At 38.6% G+C, this 25,106-nt stretch overlaps 1 protein-coding gene and 1 pseudogene across 1 annotated transcript in view; one reads left to right on the top strand and one right to left on the bottom strand.

The window, feature by feature from the left end:
• The window catches only part of LOC102863942 (cytochrome b5 type B-like), a 37,208-nt gene extending 27,988 nt beyond the window's left edge, over positions 1-9,220 (top strand). Inside the window, exons 4-5 of the mRNA XM_006878653.1 lie at positions 5,386-5,414; positions 9,130-9,220. Of these exons, the coding sequence (XP_006878715.1) occupies positions 5,386-5,414; positions 9,130-9,220 (120 nt within the window). The remainder of the gene's footprint in view (positions 1-5,385; positions 5,415-9,129) is intronic.
• Positions 9,221-18,380: 9,160 nt separating this feature from the next.
• LOC102843707 lies at positions 18,381-24,533 on the bottom strand (annotated as a pseudogene).
• Between the last annotated feature and the right edge of the window lie 573 nt (positions 24,534-25,106).

The following is a 25,106-nucleotide window of genomic DNA, read 5'->3' as shown; positions in this document are numbered from 1 at the left end:
GGAAGATCTCTCACTCCTCTAAAGGGCCCCTTTGGCAATAGGAAACACATAGACTATTATGGAGATTGATTTTGGAATTTAGATGCACTGTTATCAGTTGTGCTTAGCTGTACATGTTCATATCCTTGAAGATGTATCATGGAAGTGTTGCAGCCTAGAAGACACAAATTTAACTAGCAAGTTAAAAGTACATGAGTCAAAAATTAAAAAGCAATAATATTCCAAGTAGAGGCTCTAATAGTGGCACAAATCATGACACAGAGGAAAGGTAGTTCTTACAATAAAAGGCCAATTGACTAGCACTTTGTCTATTATAGTATAAAGGTTAGGAACCACAAGATGTAGGGGCTCAACTATGTCATTTATTGTTCTTAAGTCCTGGAGCAAATTCCATCTACCACTGGGTTGTTTTACAACTCGGAAGTCCACATGCAAGGCAGAGGTGAAGTAAGGAACTGCTTATGAGTTTTCTGTCAATTCCAACAACTAAGAAATAGTGAGAAGAGTTGGGATCTCAGAAGGCTTTTAGGACCAAAGAGTAGGCTCTTGTGTCCAGGAGAAAACGAATATACTTACTGGTAATGCTATTGCTCACCCACAGCTCTTCTGGGAGGATCTAAATCGTTGAAGTGTCCAGTTGTATTAATTCTTGTGCCAAGCCATCAATAACCTACTCAAATTTGACAGTGTTTTTCTGGTCTGTTTTTGGTTATGAAAACTCACCTTTGAAAAGACAGTGTTTTCTCTGCCAAGCTGCCTGCTTGCCTACTTTGTTAAAAGTAAATGCAAATATGTTTAGACCATGAATTCCCTCATTTAATTATGCATTTATTTTTTAATTATATTTTATCATTGAGTCTATCACTGATTAGCAAGATATTGTTGTTGTTGTTGTTGTTTAATGCTGTCAAGTCGTAGACAACTCATAGTGACCCTATGAACGAACAGCCTGAGCACTGTTCGTACATAGAGTTTCCAGAGGCAAGCCATTTCGGAAGTGGATGCCGCTCCCGCTTCCAGGTAGCAAGATATAGTACATAAAAATTCAACCCTGATTTAAAAAAAGAGATATCAATTAATCTCATTGTTGGGACAATCAAGTGTTGAAATATTATACCTTCAGTATTCCATTTTCTCGATGGTAAAATAGAACTTAGACATGTAGTGATGGTTTATGCTCTAAGACTCACTCTATAATGAGGAAAAGTCCTTTCCAGTCCTATTTGAAGTCCCAAATTCACATACTCTTAGCAAATTACTAATTTACTAATCATAGAGATACCCTTTAGTTTTTCAGCTGACATCATTGCTTTTAGCCCTTTGATAGCAGATTTTCTCATGGCAACACATCTTTTGATTTCTTGACTACTGCTGTTTGTGGGCCTATTGAAAATGAAAATCTTTGACAACTTCAATCTTTTCTCCATCATGATGTTGCTTATTAGCCAGTGGTGAGGATTTGTGTTTTCTGATATTGATGTGTAATCCCTATTGAAGGCTGTAGATTTTTATGTTTACTAAGTGCTTCAAGCTTTCTTTACTTTCTGCAAGTAAATTATGTTGTCTTCATAACGTAGGTTGTTGGCTTTTACTGGTCCCAATGCCACATTCTTCTTCATATAGTCCAGCTTCTCAAATTACTTGCTTACCGCCTGTTACCTTTCAAAAAAGTACCTGGGAGAATACACCTGATATAAGGTAAAAAAATATATACGTGGTAACATTCCTTCATTGTTCCTAAACATGATAGATAGGGAGAATGATATTTCCTCCTCTCAAACTTTTAGAAGATGATTCTTAGAAATTTTACTAAAATGAAATGCCTTTGGGATATAAACTTTTATTGAATTAATTAAACATGGCTTTAGCATTGAAGTTCATCTAGTCCAGGCCTTGTGACAACTGAGGAAGCTGATTTAGCAATGAGCTTGAAGACGTTAGACATCATTTCACTTGTGAGCACTTTCACTTGTGAAAGGTTACTCAGGTTTTGTGAGACATTATCTTTTATTCAACAAAGGCGATTTAATGTGTGTATAATTTATTTTATGGGAGAATTAAAGTCCTGTAACTAAGCCATAATTTTCATTAGTGTTTTTCTAATTTTAAACTAAAATCAGAGTAGCCTTACAGCAATTCTGTTGTTTACAAGTATATTCCAAATTCTTTGCATATTAATTGCTTGCTAGGGCTTACACTAACAGAACTTTGGACTTGATCTACTCCCTTGTACAAATATCAGACCTTGCTATTACTACTTTCCATGTTGAGATTGAGAGCAGTTACTGTTCTGCTCACCAAATGTTTTGCTTGTAAATTGAAATCTGGGCAAGAACATAACCAGTCAGATATGCCCCAACACCCAACAGGATACATTAAAATCAGTCGCCAATTGTAGGAATTTCACTTTAGCATCCACTAGATTAAGGGGCAGAGCTGTAGAGTGGAAATGAGCACAGGGGGCTATGTGTAGAGGGAATGGAAGGGTGAGGGTGAGAGAAGGTGATGTGTTAATAGAACCTTTTTTTTTTTTTAAATTTTGTAAAATTAAAAATAACTTCCCTGGCTTCGTTCCAAGCTTGGCTGAGGGACTTGGCTGCTAAGAGCAGTGCCTTAAACAACTCTCTCATTATAGTTGATTAAAAGTGGGGTCACTGTAGTTTGGCAGTTACTTGGCTGTCAGTGTCCTGGAGGGAGAATATATTCTCTCTCTTCTCTTTCCCCTAGTATGTTAGAGAATTTGGTCTTTCTGCCTCTAGGGATAGGGTGATCTTAAAACAGGGACACTCTGGAGGAATTCTTGGTCCTGAAAACGCTAATTATTTATTAAAAGTTTCTTAAATTCAACATATTTTTTATTGGCTATTTTCTCTCTGCTCACACACATGCACTCCCATACGCCCACTCTTTCTTCCTCCTCCTCCTCAGTGGCTTACTACATTGTTTAAGATTTACTCTCGTCAGCACACACACACACACAGGGCTTTGAAATCTAGAGAATCCATTTTTTATGAACTACATGGTATTTGATAAACTGTGGATTAAGCTTCATAATTGATATCTTGCTCCTTCATGCTGTGATATAAAGCTTTCAAATTAGCCCAGTTGCACTGATAGTAACTATTCGTTTCTTTATTTAGAAATCATTGATTTGTGAATGAAGCATAAAAGCATGCTGATATTTTCTTGACAGAATTTTTTGTGTGTGTTTATAAGGAAACTTAAAAAGGCAACATTAGAAAGTAATTTGATGCACCCTGCCAAATCTGTAAGACGTACATTTACAAATCATGGCATTTCTCAGATTGACCTGCATCACATTTTAATTAGCCTAATTCATACTACTCTAGCAGAAATGTCCCAGATAGCCTAATAAGACTGTCAAAGAACTAGAGTGGTTTATTAGTAAGGTTTATTTAAAACCTGATATGACAATTTTTACTTGCTTGTAGGCTCATTTCTTTCATGTTTGGGGCATGTATTCATTTTCATGGTAATGTTTTGGATATATAAAATCCAAACTCATTTCATAAACTGTTGTACAGTGTATCTGGGCTAGTAGGTATGATCTCTGAGGAGCCCTAGTAGCATGTTAGTCAAATGATTAGCTGCTGCTAAACTGAAAAGTTAACAGTTTAAACCACTGTCTACCCTGTGGGAGAAAGATGTGACAGTCTACTTCTGTAAAACTTGCAGCTTCTAAACCCTGTGAGACAGTTCTACTGTCTTATAGAGAGGGCAGCCAGTGTGTTCCTTAGAGGCAGTGATGGTGAAGTTAGTCTCAAATAATTTAGGCATGTTCCTAGGAGAGGCTGTTCCTTGGCTTATGCTTGGAAACATGGCGGGTCAGCGAAAGAGAGAAAGACCTTTAGTGAGATATATTGATGCAGTGACTGCAGCAATGGCCTCAGGTGTGTCAGAGATGATGACGGTGGCACAGGACAGGACAGGGTTCAGATCTGTTGTTCGTCGGGTCACTGTGAGTTGAGTATTCAACTTGACAGCATCTAACAGCAAAATGAGTTAGATAGAATTGGCTCATTGTCATCAGGTCTGACTTTTGGGGTTTATATATGGTTTGGAAGCAGGAGTGGCATCTACTTCCTAAATAACGTGCTTCCGGAAACCCTATGAACTTTGATAAATGTCAATAGTTATTGAGGGGCTTCAAGCCTTTTGTTCTTAGGGTTGCTATGAGTCATGCTCAAGTCAAAGGCAATCATCAACAACAGTATAGTTTGTAGAAATTCATAAACATAGTGAAATTTGTAATTGGTTAATGTTCTATGACTATGTTCTGTCATAAATCTGCATATTGGCAAATATATTATTTTGGGCAGCAGTAACATATGTTAATCTTTACTGTCTTCTGGCAATATATTAACAATCCTTTTGTGCCCTATCAGCTCATTAGTGGACTCAGTAACTTTATTTGATATTTAAGTTTTTAAGGAAAAAGAAAAAGGAATATTGGCTTTCTTAAGATATAATTCACATGCCATACAGAAAGTATACAAATCAGTGATATTTAATGTATTTACAGAGTGATGTAACCACAATCAATTTGACAAAACAAAGAGAAACCCTATCTCATTTGTACTCCTTTTCACAGTATCTTCTCTCCCCTAAAGCCTTAACAGACAGCCACTTTCTGCCTGTCTACATTTGCCTCTTCAGGGTAGTTCCTGTATAAGAAATGAAATTATATAATACATGGGCTTTGATTCCTGGCTTCTTTCACTGAGGATAATGATTTCAAGATTCATCCTTAGTTTAGCATGTATTAGTACAAATACTGCTAACATTTTGTTTTCAACTTTGTCTTAATTATATTCTTTTCCTTAATTTTATTCTCCCTCTTTGCATTGTGAAATAAGCCCTTAGAGCTTTAATCATAATTATTATGATCTCAAATTGTAAATCAGCTCATTCCTGCAGGCCATAAAGCAGCCATCATCTACATCATTTATCAACATGTCACGATTAATTTATATGCTACCATAGGAGTGGCTTCTATTTTTAAAACATGTATTTTATGAAAATACTATTTCAGCTACTGCCAGTGGTAAGAGCTATGAACCATGCATAGCTTTATGACTTCAGATTAGTCCAGTTCGGTATTGTCTGCATTCTTAGCATTCTTTTTTATGTGTAAAAAAAGTTTAAGCCATGATTTTATGTTTTCTAGAATAATTCTTCACCAATGTGTTTATGAAAATTAAAATTCCCAGCCCAACCATTGCTTATGGATTCATAGACATTGAAATGCATGAAAGATGGAAATTTTGTTACTAGCTAGAATTTATGTGTATTCAAGAAGATTAATATAAGCTGTGTTAATCTTTCATTTGTTTTTTTGTTTCTATACATATGTGCCTTCCTCAGGACACTCCGAAAATTAATGCCTGCAAAAGGTGAGTAACCTCACTGGACTTTGTGATGCTTTGCATGATGTCTGGCAAGAAATTCTTTCATAAATATGTGGGTTGACAGCCAGTTTTGTGGTTTTTTTGTTTTGTTTTGGTTTGGGTTTTTTTTGCTGCTGAATTATTGATTCAGTAGTTCCTTGACATTATTGACAAATTAATTTTTATAATTTCAACTATTTTGAATACTCTCCAGGTTTGTGCTTGATTACTTTCTAAATTGTGTTGTTTTATAACCTGGGTTCACACGAGTGAGAGGCCACTAAGCATAAACAGATACATGTTGTTAAGTGACAGTATTCAAGCACCCATTCTCTGCAGCTCAGCCCAACTCTGTGACTTCTATTTCAAACTTAATCTCATTTAATCCTCATAACCACTCTGTGAGATAGGTGCTATTATGTTTTACAAAAGAGAACAATTATGTCTTAGAATCACGTGTAAGCATTTGGGTTTTGTCCAAAGTTTATCTAAAATAAACTCTTCTAGTAGTATTAGCTCTGAATGGTATAAATTGCCATCCTGTAAGTAAGTATGTCTTCGGTGTGAAAGAAATGATTATGTGCTCAGGTATGAGTACTGACTGAAAGGTGGCAACTCCGGTGCACACAGTGGTACCGCAGAAGAAAGCCTGAGAAGACCACGTCTGAAGCGACACAGCCTAGAGCACCTCTTGGGGTGCAGTTCTACTGTGCATAATGTGCGATCACTGTATGTTAAGTCAGTTGATGCAACAGAAATTGATTTTTAATTTTCTCTTCTTTGAAGTGTCAACTTGAGGTGAAATCCAAGGTTTGTAAAGGGCTTTATGGAGATAATGTAGTCCATCTGTTCTGGATTTTCTAAGATCCTACTACTTCAGACATTTCAGAGACAGAGAAAATAACTTTTTTCCATAAAATTATCACTTTTATAATTTTTTTTTTAAATTTTTTTTAAAAAAAGAGTAATGATAGAGCCTTAAGAAGTATAAACTTAAGGGGAACTACTAAATTCAACTTGCTTAATAGTTAAGATTTCTGCTCAGCAAATATTCCATGACGAATTTAAACATTCAAGGTACAAACTTATAATATCTTTATTCTACACTTAAAACTGATGTAGTAATTAGTATGCAGAATAATAGATAATCCCTGACAATTGATTGAGGAGGGAGATTGTTATCTGTGTTTGCCACACACACAGATATAGTAAGATATGAGAAAAAGACTGAAATGAGTACATAAAAAGCAAATATAGGTATGTGAATATAAGGTAAAATACAGGGTATATGCCATTTCTACCAGGCTAGCAAAAATTAAAAATGTTTGATAATGTAAGTTGGTTGAGAAAAATAGATCATCAAGGACTCTGAAGTTCTGCTCACAGGGAATATAAATGGGTGTGATTGCTTCGGGAAGCAGTTTAACATTCTCTAATACATTTGACCATGGGAATAACTTTTGACTCAGCAGTTCCTCCCCAGGAATGTCACTCAGCAGGAATGTGTGCACGTGTGTAAGAAACTTGTACCAAAAAAACCTCACGGAATATTCAAAAGCCGTGTAGGTTTTTGGCTTTTTTCATTTATTCTGTATATTCAAAACTTGAAACAATCCGGATATCCACTAATTAATAAAAGGAGTGAAATTCTGGCATGGTCATACGGCAATGTACTGCAGAGCAATAAAAAGAAATGTGAGTCTTTGCTGTGTGTATTCTCAACAACAACAAAACCCAGCTCCACTGTGTGAATCTGCACAACCAGAAAAGACTTAAAAAGTGTGGTGCCACATTGTGGAATTTGTAACTAATGTCACAAAACAAGTTTTATAGACACTGTCAAATAAGAACCTCATTTGTTGTGTAAACTGCCACCAGAACACAAAAACAAAATTTTTTAAATAAATTACAACTACTTGCACTAAATAACCTGGATAACTTGTTGCCAGAAATTCTGTTTCATGTCAGGAGGGTTTGTTAAGACTCCATATCTCCTTTGGTGCATTATAAATGCATTTCCTCCTTCTGTCCTTGGTGGAAGATGCATACTCTGAGGTTGTATGAAAGGTGCTAGTCAATCACAATTAAAGTGAAAAAAAAAATTAAAAAATAGAAAAGTGATAATTAGCTATTTTTGGTTCCCTGGCATAAGCATTGTTCTGTACTGAAGAATTTCTCTTTTTCAGTGTTTTCCCAAGGATCTTACTTTTAAATGCTTTAATTTCTTTGTAGTTCTTCTCCAGGAGGCTTAAAATCATTAGTCTTATGGAGAGATAACTTCAAAGTTTTTTGTCCATGTTATCCACACCAATTTGCCTTTAATAAACAAACAAATCAAAAAAACCCAAACCCAAACTAAACTCCCTGGCAGACATTCTGAACTTGTCCAGGGCAGCCTGCTGCCATGCTTTAGTATACAAAATGTTAGGCATGTTGGGCAGGGGGGCGGCGGGGATTATTGAAATTCAGCCAGTTTTATTGGCTTCAAAACTTTTTTTAATACCAAGACTGGTAAGTCTTAAATAGAGGGATAGCCAGTTATTTGGTTTCTGGAAGAATTACATATTAAAACCAGCAGTGTTAATAAGCTTTATTAAAGAGGCATAATTATTTTAAGGAGAATGATTATCATCTTTATGCTCCTAAGAAAAGTCGTTAGGGCACTTTATAATATACTATGTGTCATTTGCTTAACTTTGCTAGAACTATCATGGTGGGTTAAGTGTTGATTTGCTAACTGAAAGGTTTAGACCCACCCACCACTCTGGGACAGTGTGCTCCCATGAATGTTTACAAGCTTGGAAACCCAGTGCGACAGTTCTGTTCCATGCTATTGGGTCACTATGAGTCAGAATCTACGACAGTGACCATGATCTGTGTCCCCTTATTACTGTACAGAGGAGATGTTAAAAGGATGGTTTTTGGATCACACTGTGTAGCTTACTAGCTTTGTGACTTGAAGTGCAGAGTTTATAATGTAGAAAGTGAGAAAGTATTATTTATTTTATAGGGTCATTATAAATGAAACTTTAAAAGACCCCTCTGAGGTAGATAGAACATTGGGAAATAGTTAATTAGATATTACTATTTTCAAATTGCTTAGATTGCTGTAGTGCTTAAATATCCTTTTATTTTACAATTGTATTTCTTGCTTTTACTGGTTTATAAATGTTAATAGTATAACGTGAAAAACAAAAGTACAAAGACAATATTAAACTACCCATAATCCCAATTCCCAGAGTTAAAAACCACTGTATGTTTATATAAGAGCACATGTATAGAGTTGTGTGTGTACATGAGTGAGCACACGCACTTTATTTGCTCACTTAACTGCTATCCACTCAGAACTGACACGTAACTACCCTCTGACAAGTTCTGATGCTGTAATTTGCACTAGAAGAAATGACCCATCTTTCTGTCACAGAGGTACGGGTGAGTTCAAAGTGCCAGACAGGCACGAGAGAGAGAAAAGAAAGAGACTACTTTGATAGTGTTATATTATACCTTCTACTTTTAGTTGTTTTGAATTTTGTTGTTTAGTAATGTCAGTCCAACCCCGGGATCTGGTTTCTTCCAACTCCACTGTGACAAAACACTTAAGTTTCTCCAAGTAAATCCAGGCTCTTCGCCCCTCAGAATACCGAAATGCGAATTCTGAAAGACAATTCATTTTTGGCATACAGTGTTTACAATTTTCTTGCTTTTTTCCCCCTACCTGTAGTTGCTGGTCATACTGGATTTTACCCATCATCAGCGCTGTTCTCCTAAGCTTCCTCTATCGTTACTACACGTCGGAAAGCAGATCGTCCTGAGGAGACCTTGCTGAAGTCTGGAAAGCACATCCACGTGGGAGTGAAAACCAGAGACTTGCTTTGGGGCAGCTGAATTGCCCTCTTCTCCAATCCTGCCAAGTGTGTTCTTACCCTTTGGAGCCAGGGTGGCTGACCAGATGTCCACCTCAGACCTGAGACCAGGGTCCTGCATCTCTTGGAGCCTTATTCCTAAAGCACCGACCTGCTTTCTGCCTCTTTGCCAGTGTTCCCGTCCTCCACTGCTTTCCACAGTACCTTTACATTGAAAACCTTTTTATTAAATAGTGGTAATTCACATATTGTAGTCACGTTGCCAGTAGGTAGAAATGGTTACCAAATGCTCCAGTAATTGTTAGATATTCCTACTAGGGCAGCTGACTTTGATTTAGAAAGTCTTCTTTTTTCTGTTTTAAGTAAATATTACTGTTTTTAAAACTCAGATTTCATTCTCTTATTTATCTTATTCATCTAAGAGATTTAATTTATGAAATGTGCACCTGCTGCTTAAAACATAACTGCCAGATGATCTTGCTCCTTGTTTCTGTTTGTTAAGACCAGACCAGACTATCTGGTTATCTCTCTTGCACTCCCTCCCAGGCTGGTGTGGCAGGTGGCTTGTCCCACCCCCGTGTCCAGCCCCCATTTTTCCCAAGTGGTGCTGGACAAAACTCTGCTTCCTTTTCTTTCTTGGCTGTGGGGGGCGGCAAGGAAAAGGGGAGAGGGAGGGTAAATTGGGTTGATAAGACCTGCTGAATTCATCGTAATCTCTGTTTTGACAAATCCTAGAAAACACTACTGTAGGAGTTTCATGAGAGCAGCAAAGACTGCAGCCTTTGCTTCAATTTGACTTGAGTTTCTAGCAGTCTTCTTCTCCACAGCTGTCTTTTATCGGTTAAATACAAATTCAAAATTCTGTCTATAGAACGTTACTAGGGATTGTTGTTGCTTTCTCATTTCTTTTCTTAGGAGTTCTTTTCAGATTACGCATTTTCAGAGAATCAGAACTCCATGGTGATGGAAGGAGCAGTCTTTGGTCTCTGCCCCTCTGTGGGATGTTAAATGTAGTGAAATGGCATGTGAAAACTCATGAGACACTGTTTCCCACTTACCTCTGTTTTACCTCTGAGGCTCCAGCTTTTGACTTGTCCTGTTGTACCGATGAGAATAAAAATTGTTTTGATTTTTCGTGGATGTGCATTTCATTGTGGAGGACGCTATTATTTGGAGTTCTGTGAGTTTCTCTGGCACCCTGGACTCACTGTTTTTCCTGTGGAAACACCAAGGAGACAGTACATAAGCTTTTTTCTGTCAACCCTGGTGCTTCTCTTCGTCCCCCATCATTTAAGGACGACTAGTCTGTCTCTGAGCCATTGTCACATTCAGCCGGGAGCAGAGCAGCTTGGTTCAAGGAGGACCAGGGGCCCCTGCTCAGTACCTCCTACTCCCTACCCCTCGCCTTGCCAGGGACTTGACGAGACAGGAAACTGCCTGGCAAACCAGCGTCTGCCTATCCAAGCTGTTTAAGAAAAAGTTCAACCAAGGTCTTGTATCCTGTGATTTAGCAGTTGAATGAATTCAGAATTCATCAAAATAATATTAACCTTGGACTTGTGTGCTTGTTTATGATGTTTTGGAGTCATTTTAAAGGATTTCTCCTTGACTTTTATATATAGGGATACAGGTACAAACTTTCATCTTTAAGAAAAAACAAAAAACAAAGCCTTTGTATATTATAAGTTACCACTTTTGGATAAATTTATTGAATTTTAAAAAGTGTTTATTGTACACAAAAATGTTGGGATGTTGATGTTTTCTCCATTTGAAGACTAGGGAAGTTTGCCTGGAGTGAAAATGTTTAATCACTATAAAAATTAAATTGCATGATTATGTGGGGGCCACATTGGGGTAGCGGTGAAAAATCTGAGAAGCACTGAGGAGCTGGGAAAGGCAGTATTCAAGCGAATACTGAGCCAGAAGACAATTTGAATCAGTTGTGACAGTGTGCTGTCAGTCTCCAAAACAGAATGAAAAACATCTGCTTTTTAAGAAATAATTTAGAACTATAGTCTCAAGTGAAATGATTGTCTTTGATGTTTGGTAGGGTAAACACCAGTGCAAAAAAGGCACACTTTTCTTTAGTACTGGTTGTCTTTTTAAACTGTTTCTATCTGGACTTGTTTTTTACTCCAGAGCCAGAAGGAGACATTTACAGGCTTTATTTCTACAATCCCTGCAACACATCCAATATCCAGAGTGTCTTTGGAACTCCTGCTAATGCAGTATCACTTTGTAGTCTCAAAACCAGCTTGATTGCGTGTACTATTATTCTGCTGTCTACTTACATTAATAGCCAGGTGAAAGGTAGTGCTTATATGAGAGATTGCAGAGGTTTTTCTAAACAGGTTAATAGGAAATGTCAGCCAAATCCATCACAAATGGACTTTCTGTTTAAGAGGTGGATTTGAGACAGGTTTGACTTGGGTCAGTCTTGAAAACCCTTCCAGAGAAGACAGCCAGCGGGCCAGTCCCTGCTGGCTGACGGTCCCTGCTGGAGCTGCCTGCTGGAGAGCGTGCTTGTTTATCCCTGAGGAAGACTCACTAGCTGCTCTGCACTATACTGTGCATGGACTGGCTGGTTAGGAGGCTTGAGGGGCAGTCTGTGCCACAAGAATAGAGAATGTTCGTGCCAATTATCTGGGATTCTCTAGCCCCTGTGTCATAGGAACTGGTTTTGGTTTTCAAATGACTTCTCTATTTGTAAAGAAACTAGTGAGGACAAAGTTTGTATTGTGTTGGAGTTCTCATGTGACTGCTGAACCAGAAACACTCCATTGGAACCTATAATTTGAGCCCTCAAGTTCTTTTAGCAGTTGTCATAAACGTATGTGTTGGGAAACAGAGCCATTGTGAGAGCTTGTGTTCATTTGATTCCGATGTGGAGCAATGAAAAAATGCTTCACGGGCCAGGTATATCATTAATTACGGCATCTTGCACTTAAAAATCTCAAGTGATGCCTATCTGGTTAAGTTCCATTTTAGGAGATGGAAATGCAGGACGTTTGTGTTCATTATCTCCTACCCCAGGAGAAATGCTTTCCGACGGGTCTTGTCTCCACAGGAGATTTTTTGTTGTTGTTGTTAACTCTCTCGGTCTGTTGCCAGATATCGCAAAAGTCCTGGGGAGTTTAGTCACATTTGGCTGCTGTGTTCTGAAAGAGCTAGACTAGGAATTTGTGGGTTTGATCTAGGAGGGAGGTTCCAGAGAAGTAAGAAGACATTTGTCAAGTCACCTACTCTATCCAGCATTTAGTTATAAGGCTTTAGAAGCTACTCTTTCCCACTACACGTCTATCCTAGATGTAGGTGTTTGAGCACAGAATTAAAAACGATTTTTGAGCTTTCTTTTTATTTCACCCTTGACCGCGGACTAGTAATATTAACATTCCTTCTGTGTATCCAGTAATGGAGTTTGTTTACCTATTTTATTTCAGCATATTTTGAACAAAGATCTTTGTCTCTTTCGCTGGAATGTGTACACAGTGAATGTTTGTTAGTTCTATACACAATAAAGATACTGTTTCCCTTTTCTTGCCCTGACTACAGTTTTGGTGCTCCCCCCGCCCTTAGATGTCTTTTAAGTAGTTTTGGCTCTGGGGCTCTCAGGTGTTCTGGAAGGAAAGGATTTGAGGAATATTAGGGTCACCTGTGTTTGTTCTAATGCTGCGTTTAGTGCCGTCTGATGGGGGTTCTGTGGTTCTTCTTGACTTTGGCTGCTGTCTGTGCACTGAGAGAGTTGTCCACTTCCCACATGGTAACTGTGAGATGTAAAAATCAAGACTTGCGCATGTGAAGTGGAAACCAGGTAGAGTTTCTGTTTTTGTTGTTTTGTTTTGTTTTTTTACTGAAACCATCTGGTCTGGGAGCCAGTAACACGGTAAGAACTTCTCTTATCTGCATGCCAGACTTCAAATGCTTGTTTTCCTTGGAAGTAGCTAAGTTGTTGGGGAAAATGAAACACTGAGATTGACTTTTTAATGACTATGTTACTAAAACAAACCAAAAAGAGAAATCACTTTTTTGGCTATCTAGAAAATGTACTGATAGCCTTCTAGCATTACTGAGGAGACAGTGTTTATAAGGGGTTGGGTTTTTTACCTTCATGTAAATTGGAGATTGCCAACAGGAAAGAGCACCATGTTTGGAAAGGGGGAGGGTCAACAAAGGAGGGGAAGACCCTCAGTGTGGTGGATTGACACAATGCCGGTAACAATAGGCTCAAGTACATCAGAGATGATAAGGATGGCGCAGGAGGGCAGGGTTCAGGTCTGTTGTTCAAGGGCTGTCTTTGTTGCTCTGGACCCTACACGTCACCTAACAACAAGAACAGACAGCACCATTCTTACACTAGTGCCTGAATCTAATGTTTACTCTTTAAAACTATTAAGAGTTCATTGTCACAGCAACCCTTCCTAGTGCTGGGCCTATGGTAGGTGCTTGACAAATCTTGGTTGATTTATGAATACCTGAATGAGAAGACTTAAATTCCAATTATGTAGATTAAAGATAAGAAATACCCACTGGGTCTCACAAATTGCTGGTAATTGGTGGTGTAAACCTAATATTAATTAGCTAGATGGTTAATTCTGCTTTGTATCTTAAGGCCCATTTAGCATAATTGCGAGGGAGTGTTGGTGGTGTAGGTGAGTTGCACTGCTCACCTAAGGCCCCCATGTTTCGAGTAGTTCAAATCCACCTGCAGCTCAGTGAGAAAAAGATGGACAATCCTCTCCCATTATGATTAAATGACCTCAGAAACCTAGTGGGAGTGTTGCTTTGATTTGGAACCAATGCAACAGCAGTGAAATTTTTTTTCTTCCTTTTTCCAGCTTAACTGCATATATCACATTTTAAAGATCTAATTATTTTATACATCATAGAAGAGAGACTAGAATTCTTTTTCAGATGAAACATGAGCACTGGACAGTGCCTTTGGTATAGGCATCCCTGAGGTTACAAACAAAACCAGTTCATACGTATGTCCATGTAGAATTTGTAGGGTAAGTTGGAGCTAGGGCGTTCAGCTCTTATTAAGCCTTACTTTAGTGTAAGAACAGATTCCAAGGGTTTCAGTGATTTAAAAGCTGCAGCAAGTGAAGGTGATTGTGATGATGAATTTATTATAAGTAGGATTGCTTCAGTTCTTTCAAAGTGAGGATAACTATATAACATTAAAGGGCAAAACATTAAAATTATATAACATTAAAGAACAAGCTGAGCATAAGTTGCAAGTGCCAGCTGGATATTCATAACCTGGGAATTTACTCGAGTTTACAAGCATTTCTGTCCTTATCCTTGGAGTATTCTTACAAGGTAAATAGGAGTATCTATATTTTACAGATAACCCACCTTGCTTGATGTCACACAGCTCCTTAAAGGAGACCTAAGGTTAAAGTCTAAATGAATCCCTCACAGTTTCACCTCCATCATCAGTGGTTCCCACATGAACACTCACACAGTGACCACAATAATGGGCTTGAGTGCGGTGAAGGTCATGGTGAGGGTGAGGATAGGGCACAGTTCTGAGCTGCTGTTTGTAGGGCAGCTATGAGTTGTGGTTGGCAGTATCGAACAACAGTACCAAAAAACAAACAGTGTGGTTGCTTATCTCTTAATTTTGAGATCTGACTAGATGTTCAGTCTATGATTAAGAAAGTCGAATTAATAATAACGTAGAGTCATTTGCTTAATTAGATGCTGAACAACAGCTACTCTTTCAGGGGTTCCTGAAAAGTCTAGCCTAGCACCAACTCTCCCATTCCTTGTAGAAGTTGAGCCTAGTTAATGAGAATTTAAACAATGTTTTAAGACAAGATTTTTTTTTTTTTATAACCTGGGTGGGATAGGTCATTCAGTGGTAGAATTCATATCTTCATGTGGGAAAGGCAGGTTTGATTACCAGCTAATACACCACCACCTGTCTGTGGTGGCTTCCCTATTTCTAGGATGCTTAACAAATTTCACTGGAACATCCAGATGAAGATGGACTAGAAAGAAAAGTCTAGTGACTTTTCCTACTTGATAGGAAATCTGTGGAAACCCTGTGGATTATAATGAATGGTGTGAGACACATCTGAATATGAGACTAGCACAAGACCAAGCAGTTTCTCATGTCATTGTGTCTGGGTTGCCATGAATTGGGCACCAACTTGGTAGTTGCTCACAGCAACTTGAAGTCAAAGGAGAGTGAGTTGAGGAGTACTGGCAATTTTTACATAGTTTCACTTAGCTTGTCCTTTCAGGATCTTGGAACTGTATATATAGATATATTGCTTTTCATAAGGCCAGAGAAGAAATATTACTATTAATAGCTTAACATGCCCCTCACTTCTTCAGAACTACTGTATGCAATTCATGTGGACATCTGTGAGGTTGAAGCCTTACAATTCAAACACAGGAGCACAGACATTAGCAACTCATCTCCAGCTTTCGAGATCCTTATGTCAGGAAAAGATGATTCAAGTTCACTAGAGAAAGCACAACATAATGAAAAGACAAATACTGTTTGTTGCCAGTGTTAACAAAATGCATTGTTTTTTATTCAAAGCCAGTCTTAAGCCAGTTTCCTATTGTTTGTGCCCTTTCTAATCCCTGTGAACAAAGCACTGCACTGGGTCTTTGTTTTGTTTTTAAAAAAGCTTACTTCTCTTTGGGGATCTTTTTTCCAGTTTTTCTTGCCCATATTTTTAGAGGTATTCTTACCTCATAGGGAGCTCTGGTGGCCTAGTGGGTAAAGAATTGCATTGCCAACTCAATGGCACATGGTTCTAATCTACCAGCTGTTCCACAGGAGAAAGATGGACAATCTTCTATGAAACTCACTGGAGGAGCAGCTATGAGTTGGTTGAGATTCAATATCATTGAGCTCATTTTAGCCTTACATCGTGGAACAACACATGATGGCCACAATAAAAAGGAATCTTTTCTCAAACCTGTCCACGCCTATTGAATTATCCAAGAAGTCCAGTCAGGAACAAGTACAAAAACTGAGAGATGCTAAAATACAAAAAACTGAGAACAGCACAGAAAAATGAGCTTTCTAAGATACTCCAGTCTCAGCCTCATTTTCTTTGTTGTCTCTCAATTTTATTGTACAATTTTTTGTTTTAATTTCCCCAGCTGTCATGTTAACACTACACTTACTCCCCTGTAAGTACTTTTCCTTATTTTTTTATTTTGGAAATAACAAGGGATTGACTGACGCATGCTTTTCTTGATTTTGAAGTGGTATAGTACAGAAATACACCCAATAGTCTACCCTTTAAAAAAAAATTTGGAAGAAATACAGCTGATTTGTTTGTAATCTGGACCATCCATGGAATGTCTCTAAATTGAAAAATGCATGCTATTAAACTTTGAAATGTTGGTATCTGGTTGGTGGATATAAACATGTTTTCCTAAGCTTGAGTATAACAATGGAAGTACTTTCAGATATAGAATATGGCTTGGTATAAAGGGAAAAACTTGTTTGGACTGACATCAGAAATAAGTGAAATTTCACTTTAAAAAAATGTAATTATGAGAAAACATTTGTCATTGTAACAATTTTTACTTGTACAATTCAGTGACATTTTCAATTGTGCAAATTTTTCCATTACCCATAGAAATTCGTGCCCCCCCTCGCCCCCCAAATGGTTCCCATTTCCTACTTCTGATGACCATAACAACAAAAATTTACCTCAAGGGAGCTCTGGTGGCCTAGGGGAGAAGGTGTTGTGCTGCCAACAAAGACACAGGGAGTTTGAATCCTCCATCAGCTCCATGGGAGAAAGATGGCCAATCTCCTTTAGTGCAGTTTACAGGCTTTGAAAACCCACTGGAAGGTCAGCTATGAGTTGATTTAGACTCAACACACAACGGTTTTCCTTAATATATTGTGTCTTCAAATTTTATACATGTCATAGCATGTATATGTCTTCCTTTTTCTTGATGGCTGAGTAATATTTCACAGTAGCTATATTCTACTTTTTTGTTTACCCATCTGCTGAACGTTTAGATGGTTTCCATATTTTAGCTATTAGTGTTTTAATGGATATTGTACAAGTATCTTCATCTCTTGAAATTATTTTGGGTATATGTTAATTGCTAGGTCATGTGCTAATTCCAAATTTTCTTTTTGAGGGATCATGAAACTACACATGGGGAACAGAACTATTTTATGTCCTGCCATCAAAGGATGAGGGTTCCAATTTTTCCACATCCTTGCCAGTTTGTACTATTTTTTCGGATCATAGTCCATGAAGTGGAAGTTATCTCATTGTAGGTTTGTTTTGTTTTTCCACTGTAGTTTGATTTGTATTCATCCCTAATGACATTGAGCATGTTTCTTGTGTATGTTCGCCTTTCTGTATCTTTTTTGGTATAATACGTACTCAAATATTTTGCTCATTTTTTTGATTGCGTTGTTTGTTACCAAGTTGTAGAAGTTATGCATAAATTCTAAAAATCTTATTCACAAAATGGTACACAATGTCTTACAGGTTTCGCTTCACTTTTTTTTTTTTAACCACTGTGCAGTTTTATTAACCATTCAAGTACAGTATCATCTGGTAAAATCGAGACAGAATTGGGACTTAAAAGGGAACAGATGCTCAGCATCTAACAAATTTTGCAAGAAGCCGCTTACTTTTTTTACAAACACGTTTCCCCAGAGCCAGTGCAGTACTAGCCATTAGCCCCCATACACCAAGTGCAGTGAAGTGCAAGAGATGTAACAAATAGCTGCATTAGAAAGACTTCAACGCTTTAGGAAAAGAGTAAAACACTTAAGTTTCTCCCCTTTATCCTCTAAAATGTCTTTTAGTCTGAATCTACCTACATCAGCTTCTAGAATATTTCTCAGAAGCGACCATGACAAAGGCCAGTACAGTCTGGGGATATTTAGGAAGGGGAAGCGTTTTGAGAAAGTTCTTAGAACAAATTCATCGACTTCAGTCTTCTCAGGCAGATCTTTGGATTCTCTGTTCTTCCGCGCTTCTTCAATGCGCAAAAGCTCCAGTTCAGCCGTTTGTGCTTCTCACGGGTGACTTCCGGGTTTGGGCCAGAGCTTCCGCCATTTTACTGGAGTCTCCGTTTTCTTTTATTGTTTTCTGAAGCACCTCTTTCACCTGCTCTGTTTCTCAACAAACTGCTTCATGACCTCCCCGTCGAGACCTGTTTCTCTTCTTTCTCCTTCCACTTCTGATTGCTTCTGAATTTCCTCCCGGGAATGACCCACCTTATTTGGCGGGAATTTGCCCAGGGCCGAGGACTCAGAAGCCGGACCTGAGGCGCGTTTCTCCATCTCTTTCTCCTCAAAGGCCCGAGCTGGGGCGCGTTTCTCTTTCTCCCCGAAGGCCCGACCTGGGGCGCGTTTCTCTTTTTCCTCGAAGGCTCGACCTGGGGCGCGTTTCTCTTTTTCCTCGAAGGCTCGAGCTGGGGCGCGTTTCTCTTTCTCCCCGAAGGCCCGACCTGGGGCGCCCGACCTGGGGCGCGTTTCTCTTTCTCCTCGAAGGCTCGACCTGGGGCGCGTTTCTCTTTCTCCTCGAAGGCCCGAGCTGGGGCGCGTTTCTCTTCCTCCTCGAAGGCCCCACCTGGGGCGCGTTTCTTTTTCCTCGAAGGCCCGACCTGGGGCGCGTTGCTCCAGCTCTTCCTCCGCATCAGAAGCAGCCATGGTGAAGAGAAGACGGTATCCTGGCGGGGTGTTTCTTCTGTGCGGTCACATTGGTAAGGAAAGCTTGGCGCCGCCTGGCCACACGCTCTTCACTTGGTTGACAAAGTCCTCAAAGGACGTAACAACTTCCAACTTCTCCCAAATCAGTTTTGGCTTTGCCATTTATGTTTTTGCGTCGTCTACGAAAACCAGATCCTGATGATTGTGTCTTTGTTTTCGCCAGAGCACGCTAGTGAAGTTCCATTTGAACGTCTCCATTCACCCATATTTAAAACTTAAGACTTCACTGCCTCTGGACATTTCAGGTAGAAGTCAGTAATTTTTCTTCTTAAGCTAGTTCTTCCTCAGACGACAAACATATATCTTGACTACTATGGTCTCTTCGATTTATTTGACCTTACAGTGCCGGTCTTGGTGATGAGTGAGGATTTTGTCTCTGCAGGTGTATCTAAGCACCCAGAGGACAAGAAGTATTACTATTATTCCACCAGGTGTTGGTATCTATAGAAAGAAGAGCTGTTGCTCACTTTAAATAAGTAAATATCTATGTGTTGTACACCATCAAGTCAGAACCAACTCATAGATGACCCTCTAGGTTTTCAGAGGCAGAAAATCACTTGGGAGGAGATTGTCCATCGTTTACCCACAAAGCAATTGGGAGATTCGAACCACAGCATTTGGGATTACAATGAAAATTCCATTGGCTACTACCCTGTTCCACTAATATACACACAAGTGCACACACTGCTCATTTATTATTGTCATAGATAAATCCTGAAATACCTACTTAAGCTACTTTAGATAAAAGAAAATGCTTATTCTGAAAGCTAGATCTCATGAGGACTAGAACCTGAAAACCAATAGGAACAAAGATGGCTAATTTAGTTCCTAGTTTACCCAATAGACATTAACTTCTAAAAGCACAAATGTGATTAGCCACATGATGTCTCCTCCTATCAGAAAGACAGGAACCAATTCTAGGTTTGAATGGAAGTGATATCAGAGAAGGCAGTCTACCAAGACAGATACTTAAAAGATCACGTACTTGAGTGATACGTGTATCATTAGGGTATTTTCATTAATTGATCTTAAATCTGTTAAAGGGAGGTTCTTCAGCATGCTTCAGGGTGTACTGCATTGCACTGGACCGTAGCAAAGGCTAAGTAAAGCTCTGTTAGATTACTTCCTATTTCAGTATGAATTACCACGCTGTGCCTGAACACAGAGCAGTTTGTCAGAGAACTTAAGACTCCCAGGTGGAATGCTGAGACGAAGCCCGGTGTTACCCATATATGCACTAACAACTAAAAACCCCATCCTAGGAGCTGATTATAATTAGACTTTGTAAGTAATTAATTACATTAATCAGTGGTAATTAATGTTATAAACAAAATGCCTGTGAATGATTATATGAAGAACCAATATAATTTGTGGACCTATACTGGAAAAAAAATTAAAATCCCTATCCACCCTTGCATACCCACAAGCCAATCCTGTTTTCTCTGTAAATAATCTGCCAGTATTTATTGGCTTCACAGAAATATTTTGTGTAAACTTGAGTTTCTTTAGCAGAGTGTTAGATTCACAGACAGATTATGAAGAAATAGAATTCCCATAAACCCAGTACCTGATCTCTCTTTTTATTAGCATCTCTCATTTGTTTGGAACATTTGTTATCATTAAGGCACCAATATGAATGCATTATTATTAATTAAAGCCTTAATTTAGATTTTGTAGGTTTTATTGTAATATCTTTCTTCCTTTCCAAGGTCCTAGCCAGGATAGCATGTGACATGTACTTTATATATCTCCTGTTGTCTATGACTGTTCCCCAGGCTTTTCTTGTTTTTGATGGCCCAACAATTTTGAAGGGGACTGGTTAATATTTTGTAAAATGTGCCTCTCCTGGGATTTTTCTGATGTTGTCCTCAAGGCTAGATTAAGGTTATGGGTTTCAGGGAGAGAAATCAGAGAGGTAAAAGGCTGTTTTGATCACATGAAATCAAGAGTATGTCTTTTTTTTTTTTTTAAAGAAAATTTTTATTGTGCAACCACTATGGAAGGCAGTATGACACTGTCTCAAAAAATTGGAAATAGAAATACCATTTGACCCAGCAATTCCACCACTGAAAATATACCCTAAAGACAACATAACTGCCACCCAAACAGATATATGCACACCCATGTTTCTTGTGGCTTTGTTCACAATAGCAAAGAGTTGGAAACAACCTAAGTACCCATCAATAAATGAATGGATAGAGAAGCTGTGGTATATTCTCACAATGGAATACTATGCTGCATTGAAAAACAATGAACTCATGAAATATTATTCAAAATGGGTGATCATGGAGGACGTTATGCTGAGTGAAATATCTTGGTCACAAAAGGACAAATACCACATAATGCCACTGTTGTAAAGTGGGACTGACATCGGAGTTGGGGAGAAACTAAGAAAAGGGGGTAAATAATGTATACTGCATTGAAACAGATGAAACTGTTTAAAAGTGATATATGATTAGGTATTATTGTCATGACAGGAGTACAGAATGAAGATTGTAGAGTGGAGTGGAGTGGGGGAGAGGGATTGTATAACAATGAAAAAATTTTTATTTTTTAACTTTTTAAAGAGAAGACCAAACTGGGGGTGAGGGGTGGACAGGGAGAAAAGTGCAACAGTGAATGAATGGAAATCCAAAGTCTGTATGCTCTCATTAAAATTAATAAAAATGTTTTAAAAAACAAGGATGGTGGAAAGAAAAAAATTTTTTAATTTTCTACTTGTTTACTTACAATGTCCATTTACATTTTTTTTCACACCAATCTTTCCCAATTTCCTTTACCCACTCCTCCCTCTACCCATCAAATTGTGTGGACCGTATGATTACCCCCTCATCCTTACCCCTCCTTCCCTTAGATTCTCATAAACATTTTACTAGTTATCTATTTCTACAGTAATGGTCTTATACAATATTTGTCCTTATGGGACTGAGTTAGTTCACTAAGCATAATGCTCTCCAGTCCCTCCCAAGTTAGGTAGTAATTTTAAAAGTCATTGCTCCTACATGTGCTGTATTCCATTGTGTGAGTGTAACATAATTTCTCAATCCAATTGATTGTGTTGCTTTCAGCATGATTTATGGCTGTTAATGTTGACTTTGGTCACCTAGCTGAAGTGTATATAATGTTTGTTGAGTTTTTCCACTATAAGTTAATATACTTTTTTCTCTTTATTGTGATTTTAGTGAAAGTTTACAAATAATACCGTTTTTTTTCATTCAGTCATTCACATGCACTTGTTTTGTTAAAATGAATTAAGTTATAGTGTCTCATCATTCCCTTAGTATATATTCTTTCTTTTCATCCATCTCATTAAATTTTATTATCTATTATTTATTTATCTATTACTCCTTTTCCCCTCCCTTTATATGTCTGGTAACCATCCAGGCGTGATTCTATGTAAAATCTTTCTTTCACTCTTCATCATTATTTTTATTATATGCTGTGGAGTTGTATGTGACTCATATTGACCCTATGCACAATAGCTTGGAACCCTGCCCCATCCTGAGCCAATCTCACTGTATCTGACAGGGAAGACCCAGGATGAGATGGGACTTGACACAGTGACTGGGGCAATGGGGGCCAGATGTGTAGGAGACAGGTGTGTCACTGTTTCTAATAATTGTCTTGTACTTTATCGTTTTCTAATGAATTTTTGTTACTTAGCATAATTCTGGAAGCAGGAGCGGCATACACCTCCGAAATGGCTTGCCTTTGGAAACTATGTACGAACAGTGCTCAGGCCGTTCGTTCATAGGGTCGCTGTGAGTTGTCTACGACTTGACGGCATCAAACAACAACAGCATAATTCTACTAAATTCAACATATACAATGTTTTAAAAATTCTTTAGTGCTTCATAATGCTCTGTTGTGTGAATATACCATAGTTTCTTTAGGCATTGTCTGCTGATGAACTCATGGGCTGTTTCCAGCTCTTTGCTATTGAAAATAATGTTGCAGTAAAGCCCCCCCCCCTTACTTCTTTGGAGTATATGTGTAATAGTGGAATTGCAGGATCAAATAATCTTTCCATTTTCAACTTTTTGAGTAAGCAACAAAGACCTTTTCATAGTGGTTACACCATTTTGTAGTCTAACCAGACGTTAAAAGCATACCTGTTTTCCCACACCCTGGCCAACATTTGTAATTTACTGTCCCATTCAGCTTTGCTGTTTGCTGGAATGAGATCAGATCTCACTGTTGTTCTGATATGCATCTCTAATAGCTAATGATTGGGGGCATTTTTTCCATATGTTTGTTGGCTGTAAGTTATTCTTTGGGAGGAAATTTCCATACTATTCCATGATATGCTCTGTCTCCTTGAGGGTGGGGTAGCTACATTAATTATTTGTAATTCTTCTGCATGGGAGATTGACTTTATAGAATTTTATCCTTTATTGATGCTTAGATAGATCGATATTTTACTACTCTAGGGAAAAAGAAATAGGAGTTTCTGATAGAGCAAGCTTGGTTATCTACCTCTGCCCTCTTCCATAAGCCACGGAATGATGACGGCAGGGAATAAAATATAGATATACAAACACACACTTCTACAAAGACCAATTGAGTGAGAGTAGATATTCCAGAGCACTTGTGAAAAATGGAAGTGAAAGGTTAATAGTGTTAGAAGACTGAAAAACCAGGACAAATGTTTTTTGGAGGAAAGCAACAATAATGAAATTCGTTCACACTCAGGTGCCCTAGAAAACTCATGACTGGAAGCACTATTTACCACTGAAAGTAGAGGTTATGGTGTTCATTACAGTCAAGTCAATTCTGATTCGATGTAGCCTGTGGAACTCTTTTAGGAATTTTTTTTTTCTGAGAGAGATGACTCAATTTATTATTTTGAACTTGACCCCAGCATTCCCGCTTCAGGCTCCAACATTGCTAGGAAGTGCCACCTCCCACCCTTAGAGAAGAGTCTTGCCCATAAGCATGTAGGGAGTAAACTAGTCAGGGCTCTTCAGAATAGTCAGGGTTGCACACTCATCAAACAAGGAAACTACAAGAAGGGCTCAGTAACTGCAGAGTGAGTGTGTGAGATGGGCAAAGTACCTTTCACTGTGGCGGAATGCCTAAGTCTCCAGATTCCTTGGCTGGAACATGGTACCAGATAAGGTCAACAAAACAGTGAGCAGGCTTCACTTTCTACAGGACTATAGTTCATCAATCACCATGTGAAGGGGCTCCAGCAGGCTGGCAATGCCCAGGGTCCATGTAGTTCAGGAGCTCAAAACTCTTGCCATGGCTCTGGCTCTGGCAGCTTTGGCCTCGTCCTCTAGTTCATCTAGGAAATGTTCCTGTGACACAGAGTAGAAGGTGTAGCCATAAATAGCAAGCAGTAGGGCCCCGATGCCCAAGGCCTGTCACGATGTTCCGGGTCCACCGCTGTGGCAGCGTCTTCTGCCACTGGGTGAGTTGCACCTGCTGCATGAATTGCAGCTGTGAGCGAGTCAATTTTTCCCGAGTTGGGTCAATGCTCTGAGCCACTGGGCCCTTTCTACTCTTAGCATTTAGAGGGTCTCCTGCTCCGGGCACTGCCATATTGCTGCTACACCTTTTTGCAGTCCAGGAATATTTTTTAAAAATATCAGTACCTGCCTCTGCCATAGATAAATTAAAGCACAATTGCTATTTCAGGTGCACAACAAGGGGTTGAGAGCCACTGTCCTAGAAGTTCCCCCAAAGGAAAAATAAAACAAAAATCACATCTTATTTTTAAAAAAATCGGGGGGAATGGAATGCAGAAGAATGAAAAAACAACAAAAGAAACAAATCTATAAGTACTTTTCAGCAGCCCCTCTGTAAGCCAGGAGAGAATAGGGTCATGCCTTCTGAAGAAAGAGGTCATAAAGTAGAATAAAGCCATTTTCAGTCATGCCCAGTATTAAGAAATTTCCTCTTATGTATCTTAATAAGCCACCCAGGTGTGTACTTCACAAAAATGAGAGAGCAAGGGGCAGGCAGAAAGAACAGGGGGGGAGTGGTGGTAGAATAAATTGAGGAAGAAGAATATAATCCACATAGATTTAGGAAAAGAAGTGAAGCAGATTCCCAAGACAATAAATGATCAAGTGAAGTCCCAGGAGGATAGCCAGTTGGCTGTAAGAATACAGG

Source organism: Elephantulus edwardii, unplaced genomic scaffold, assembly GCF_000299155.1.
Source record: "Elephantulus edwardii isolate Elephantulus edwardi_28Jun2011 unplaced genomic scaffold, EleEdw1.0 scaffold00001, whole genome shotgun sequence".
In the NCBI taxonomy this organism is placed as follows: Eukaryota; Metazoa; Chordata; class Mammalia; order Macroscelidea; family Macroscelididae; genus Elephantulus; species Elephantulus edwardii.
Note: the sequence above shows the minus strand (reverse complement) of the source record. Positions and strands in the feature narration are given on the sequence as shown.